Source organism: Mya arenaria, chromosome 2, assembly GCF_026914265.1.
Source record: "Mya arenaria isolate MELC-2E11 chromosome 2, ASM2691426v1".
Taxonomy (NCBI): domain Eukaryota; kingdom Metazoa; phylum Mollusca; class Bivalvia; order Myida; family Myidae; genus Mya; species Mya arenaria.
Genome location: NC_069123.1, coordinates 67028647 through 67035408, shown reverse-complemented (window position 1 = coordinate 67035408; position 6762 = coordinate 67028647). Strand labels below are relative to the sequence as shown.

General features: G+C 36.0%; 1 protein-coding gene across 1 annotated transcript; it reads left to right on the top strand.

Annotated features, from left to right (window-relative positions):
- The first annotated feature begins 2345 nt into the window (after positions 1 to 2345).
- Positions 2346 to 6484, top strand: LOC128241998 (uncharacterized). The gene is made up of 3 exons (XM_052959091.1): positions 2346 to 3428; positions 3775 to 3975; positions 4253 to 6484. The coding sequence occupies exons 1-3, from the start codon at positions 2573 to 2575 to the stop codon at positions 5719 to 5721; spliced, it is 2526 nt and encodes an 841-aa protein (XP_052815051.1). The 5' UTR covers positions 2346 to 2572; the 3' UTR covers positions 5722 to 6484.
- The last annotated feature ends 278 nt before the right edge of the window (positions 6485 to 6762 follow it).

The window sequence follows — 6762 nt, the reverse complement described above, 5'->3', positions numbered from 1 at the left end:
TATGTGTATTTCGTTTGTTTAACATTTATTTAACTGTACTCTTCTGTGAAACATAATAAAATTTTTTTTAGGTGTTCACTGTTAGTTTAATTTCATTTATCCTAATGTTTATTACCACTGCACATTGTTGAAGTTCTTTGATCGCTATAAGTTCATTGGTAACCGAAATTGGCCGAAAACGTGTGTTTTCAATGTGGTCATCTCCGATTCCCTAGACAAATATGAGTGGTGGGCTTTCATCGAACAATGCTCCAGCATATGTGAGATAGAGCCAGGGACTAAGACAACTGCCTTGTGGCATACTGCATTCCAATTTGCGCGGAGATAAAATTGTTGCCTAATAGAACATAAGGACATAGCATACTCTATGTATCATTCGGACAGATTTTTGTGCCCAAGGTCACCGCGACCGCGAATCTTGACCTGCTGACCTTAAGATAAATATGGGTAATCAGCTGGTTATGACCGCCCTCCCTAATAAGTTTGAGAATCGAAGGACTAACCCTACTCCTGTAATCAATCTATCAAGCATTTTGTGTCAAAGGTTACAGCGACCATTACCTTTGACCAACTGAGCTAAAATGATGTCATCCGCTGCTTTTGAACAACCTACTTACCAAGTTTTGGGACTGCAGGACCAAGCAAGCTCTAGTTATCAATCGAACAAACATTTGAGTCAAAGGCTACCGCGATCATTACTTTTGACCTGCTGACCTAAACAAAAGAGGTAATCTGCTGGTCATGACCAACCTCCTTGCCAAAATTGGGGCCCTCAGGATCAAGCATACTCTTGTTATCAATCGGACAAGTTTACATGTTCAAGGCACCACGACCCTGGCGTTTGATCTTTTAACCTAAAAACCAACAGTAGTCATCTGCTGGCAGGGCCAAACTTCCTATAAAGTTTGAGGACCGTAGGATCAAGCAAACTCTAGTTTTCAACCGGACGAGCTTTTTGTGTTCAAGGTCACCACGACTTTGACTAATGGCCCACTGACCTCAAAATGAAACTGGGCTATCTCCATGCGGAACTAAGGCCAAAGCTTACTGTTATTATCAATCGGATAATGTTTGGTTTACACACCGACGGTCCAACATGTGTAAAACAACATACCCCCGCCCGCTATTTGAAGGGAGAAATTATAACTTTACTCTTCATTCAAGAGACATGCTAAGTCTTGAGTATTGTATTGCCAAAAAAAGTTATAATTATGTTTATCTTTGAGTTACATTATTTTACGTGGTTATGATTTGCAGATGCGTATAAAAGAAATAACAATATGCATGGTAAGGCTCAACATTTTTTTTTATCTAAAGAGATTTTCACACAATTATATTTGTTCGTTTCATATTTTTTTGATTGATTTATAATCTACAATTTCTTAATATATCGATTTTTGCAGAACAGAAAAGAACATGAATTCATTTCAGTTCAAACATTCAACATAATTACATACATTGAAATAGATCAAAGTGACCCTTGATCATTGTCAAGAAATAATATATATTCATATATACATGGCGATATGCGAGTCAATACATGAGCAAAAGATATTTTAGTATTTAAGATAAATAAAGAACGCATTTAATACCAGCATTTAAATACGTGACCGATACTGATCGCCATTAATAGATTAATACATGTTAATAAAACCATCCTATTTACCACTGAAAACATCATATAGTCACTGTCAATGACAACTGAGATATTTGCAAAGCTTTTCATTTTAACACTTAATGAATGAACATGACTGTTAATCATAACACTTAATTGCAATTGACAACCCATAAGCATTTCGATTTCATGGATTTCTCCGTTTCCGTACATTTTAGGCAACATGAGATTCAATTCCTAGCAAAATGAGTTCAATGATTCTACAGTGCCCTAGCCAGTTATTGACATGTTATTGGGCTGTGGAAAATTTGCAATTACGGTGTTTTAAAAAAGAAACTGTAATCTCAACTTAACGTTGCGTGAACAGACCATATTATTCGCAGATACTTGAGGCACTTATTTCAATTCAGATTGCAACCAATGGAAACTTAATGTTCGAGTCATTAGCTTACGTTGACAATGAATGTAAATCAAGTGGGTCTGTCGGAAACGAACACAATTCAGTTTTGTAAAGGATGCAAAGTGTTTCGACTTCAAAGCTTCCGCTACATGTCATTGTGAATTAGAAGAAAGAAACCGATGGGGTTTTCTACAAATTTCTCATAACCAATCAAAACAAATGTATACGCCTTGCGATCAAGTCTTCCGCGTATTATCGTTAATTACGCCGGCGTTATATCAGCAGATTTTCAGAAAAAAAAACACCTGATTCTTCTTCCTCTTCTTGGAAGCCACGGACGTTTGAGTGCAAGATACATGTGAATGTGAATATACGACACGTTGGTAGCATTTTAATTAAGGGGCGGAGCAAAATTACGATACACGTCACTCATTCTGTCTACGTGGATTAAATTAAACATTCGTGTGGAAATACTGTTTAGCTTAAGCGAAATTTTAAACTGGGAGTTTTATTGATATTTGGTGTTTGATATACGTGAACATTAAAGGTAAATAATAATGAAATACAAAATATCATGTTTTCACAGACTTTGCGACAGCGTGTCTATGTTCGTCTTCGAGAATCCCTGGCAGATAGTTCTGGCATGTTTTATTATTCAAACACTTTTTGGTCTTTGTTTTCTCTCGTTACATCTGAACAATGACATTAAAGATTTGTACCTACCAGAGAATACACAAACGGAAAAAACGGAAAGTGACATTCTTCAAACGTATTCAAAACAATCTGAATTGAACTTTATACCTCATGCCACAATCAAACCTAGTCTGCAGGCGGACATTATATTTTACAGCAAAAACAGATCTGTTCCATTAAATTGGAGGGAAGTACAAGATGTTTTTAGTCGGATTGAAAGCATTGAGACAACAACATTGTACCAACGAAATGTATCGATAAAAAAAGTGTGTGCTACCTGGAATGGAACATGTGTTATAACAAACATGACCATAGAAGACAGAGAATCAAATACATACAGTAAAATGTCCGTCTTCCTTAGACAGGACACTGAGGGGCGCCTTGCAGAATCGACTCTATGGCTTGATAAATTTACACAAACGATGACAATACTTACCTCTGAGACAACTGGCTTCGTGTTCAGCACTTCATTATCGTTTTACGATCGACTCAATTCGGACACGTACATAGACATACGATATTTCGGTCTAGTTTTTACTGTGTTTATGACATACTGTGGATTCCTTCTTTCGGGCGGCGATTGCTTGACCAAGCAAGCAAACATCGGTAGAATGGGACTGATTGTCACCCCCTTGAGTGTAATGGGCGCATGGGGTCTCTTGACTGGTTGCGGTGTTGCCTTCACAAACATGACTGGAGTGATGCCATTAGTCGCGCTTTGTAAGTTATACTTTAATTTCATTTAAATAGGTTGTAATTAATTATCAACAGAAGATATTGTAATGAATTAAATGTTTCCACTGTTCTGTTATCCTCATTTCATAATTAAAAAGGTTTGCATATTCGACAAGTGCCGGTTCAACAGAAGTGCATCTAATAATAATAATAATAATAATAATAATAATAATAATAATAATAATAATAATAATAATATGGTTATATAAATACATGAACTCATGTAATAATAATAATAATAATAATAATAATAATAATAATAATAATAATAATAATAATAATTGAGGGAAAATTTGCACTAAACCAAGTTAGCAACCGAGTACTGTTTTAGTTTTACAGGTGAATAATGTGCAGTACACACTGATGAAACTGGCTGGAACCTCGGGCATTCCTGATGCCAAGACTCGCATTCAACAGACTGTCCGTGAAAGTACAGTTTCTGTATTTGCGGCAACAATCACCGCTACCGTACCTTTTGCTGCAGGCCTTTTCTCAAGCTACAAGTCAACTCGACTAGTCTGCCTGTACACAGGTGATTAATTTGAGAAATAATTATATAATAAAAGGAGGTGATGAGATGAATGACTTTTCAGAATGTTTAAAGTATTGATTTAATGAGTGCACTACCAAATAATCCAATACAAATAAGTTCACGGTATATTTAATGCAAGTATTATATAAAGTCTCAGGACCGACTGTCTTAAACAGTTTGGATTTCTTATCATCTGTGTTATGAAAAAAAGAACATAATTTACTACAATTCTATAAACAGGATATATATGTTCATAATGTTTCATTTGTTCTTTCAGTGGTGACTATGTGTTTTTCCTATATCAATCATTGGACGATGTTCCTTGGGTGTTTGGTCATTCATGAAAAACGCATCGATGCAAACCGCCATTGCTGCACATGCAGAAAAATTAATTTGCCCGACGACGACGATATTCAAGATAAAAGTTCATGCTTTAAATGTTGCTGTACTGGCCGTCCACCAAGGTCAGACACAGACACACAGAGCACGTTACAGAAGATTCCTAGATTCCTTCTCTCTCGTTTGGTTCTTTCCTTGCCTTGTAAAATATTTTCAACATGTCTCTGTTTGGTCTTTCTCGGAACATCAATTTTCTTTGCCAGTAAAACAACAGCCGATATTTACCATGAAAACTTCATAAAAAAAGGGTCTTACTTTTATGATTACAATATTGTAAATGAAAAATACTTTCCTGATAATATTATTATAACTTTTGCCTCTAAATATAGCTCAGAAATCACTACTGAAAACTTTGAATCTGTGCGCAGGAACCTAAAGAAATATATTGATGCAAAAGAAGCGTTTCTATGTAATGAGACCATTTTTTGGTTTGACGAATATATCAACGTCGTTCACAAGAATAGGTCGCACGATTTCGCTTTGTCATTGCGTAGTTTTCTGTCTATGTACCCCGAATTTAAACAGGACATTGTTTTCAGCAATGACGGGTCTAAAATCCGATCATTTAGATTTTACCTCAAAACTAGGCCTAAGCAAGATATTGTTAAATTGCATTCTCAGTTCGGCAATGAAGCTGTTCTAGGTGAGCAGGTATTTGATGTTTATTCTCCGAACTTTATTTGGGTAGATTCCTATCAAAGGGCCTTTTTGGAAACATTTGTATTTATGGGGATAGAGTGTCTTGTCATTGTCGTGACTTTGGGTGTAATATGCAGAGATCCTGTACTTACAGTTTATGCCTGTATTTGGTATGGTTTCGCTTGTGTAGGAATATTTGGTTTAATTAATATTCTTGATGTTTCTATCACGTCTGTTTGTTCAATCGTTCTAATGTTTGGTGCAACATACAGTTGCAATGTGATTGTCTATAGTCACCTGTCGTATTTTGAGTCAGAAGGCACTGATATCGCTTCCAGAACCTATAATGTGTTAGTCGGGACAACTTCCTCATTATTTAACACGCTGTTTGCTACATTACTTGGGCTTATGGTTATGTTCACCAATGAATCATTTGTATTTATAACCATTTTCAAAGGGTTGGGTTCAAGCATTGTGGTAGCTATGTTTGTCGGTTGTTTATTTATTCCAACGCTTCTCAGTATCTTTGGGCCGAATACAGGAAAAATATGGTCAGATAAAGTGGAAAAGAAAATAGATATGACGGCGACTGCGAATGGACATCATGCGCAAGAACTTGGTCAAAGAAATAACGCTGACGTTGGTCCAGCGGAGTGCACAGAGCGCATGTTGCTGGAGATCTCCCTTCAAGAATGTCTTCATAAATGAATTATTAACATATCGATGCTGATGCTGTTTCAATATTTCAAAGACTAAAGCTGCAATTGAGGAGTAACCACTCTCCCCTATTCCGCATTGAATAACGTTTCATTTTCTACCCGAATTCTGCATATCAAATAATATGAAACGACCTCGAGAATCTGCTCACCACATAATTCCAACTTAATGCTTTTGGGTTCCGCGTACCAGCCTCTTGAATCCCGAGTACTCCGTACATATATTCCCTGAATACCACGAATAAACTAAAGGGTTGGCGGGGGAGAGATAGAGGAATCAGGCTTCCCAATATATGTTGTCGTCAGGTATATTAAGCGATTTCACAGAGACTAATGACATATCCCGAGGCTATGTCAACACTAGCGCTATATTCCAAAAGCGAGACACCTACTTTTTGATAACCTTTATGTAATATTTTTTGCACCGAAATGTCTTCATCGTGCGGGTTCAATGTCAAACTGACCCATATTTAAGTTGTCTCTTGAAATGCATATGACACTTAAGAACTATAAAAACAAGTGATCGTTTAATGCAAATCTGCAGTTGAGTACATTTATAAGTTTATAAGATTGCGAGATTGTTGCTTTTATTATTATTATGTAATATTTACTTCTTTTGAACACCTTTTAAAATGTATAAATCATATGTTTTTAGCTTTAATTCTATCCTTATTATTTATGCACTAGTCACATTGAACTGTATGTTGAACATTTGTTTACGTGCGCTTACTATTATAACATCAATAAATACTTAATGTAAAGCCTTGATGTTTTTCTCTATTAATACCGTAGACCAAGTGTTATGCAATAATTCAGTCAACTGAACTGAATAAGGACGTCGTATTATAAGAATAAAAGTATAGTTTAATTGATCTTATTGTTTGATATGTATATGTCGCATATATTTAGCTGGTACTAAGGCGTATACAAATATGTTTGTTTACACTAACCCCACCGACCCTATTTATTTCCTTCCCGACCCTATACTTTTTTTGCCGTATAGTGTGGATTTTGGTAATTTCCAAAATATGTG

Bases quoted from the DNA above. Each gene is read 5' to 3' on its own strand.
- LOC128241998 (XM_052959091.1), top strand. From the start codon at position 2,573: ATGAAATACAAAATATCATGTTTTCACAGACTTTGCGACAGCGTGTCT. The intron at 3,429-3,774 runs GTAAGTTATACT...GTACTGTTTTAG, and splicing joins GATGCCATTAGTCGCGCTTT to TTTTACAGGTGAATAATGTG. The intron at 3,976-4,252 runs GTGATTAATTTG...TTGTTCTTTCAG, and splicing joins ACTAGTCTGCCTGTACACAG to TGGTGACTATGTGTTTTTCC.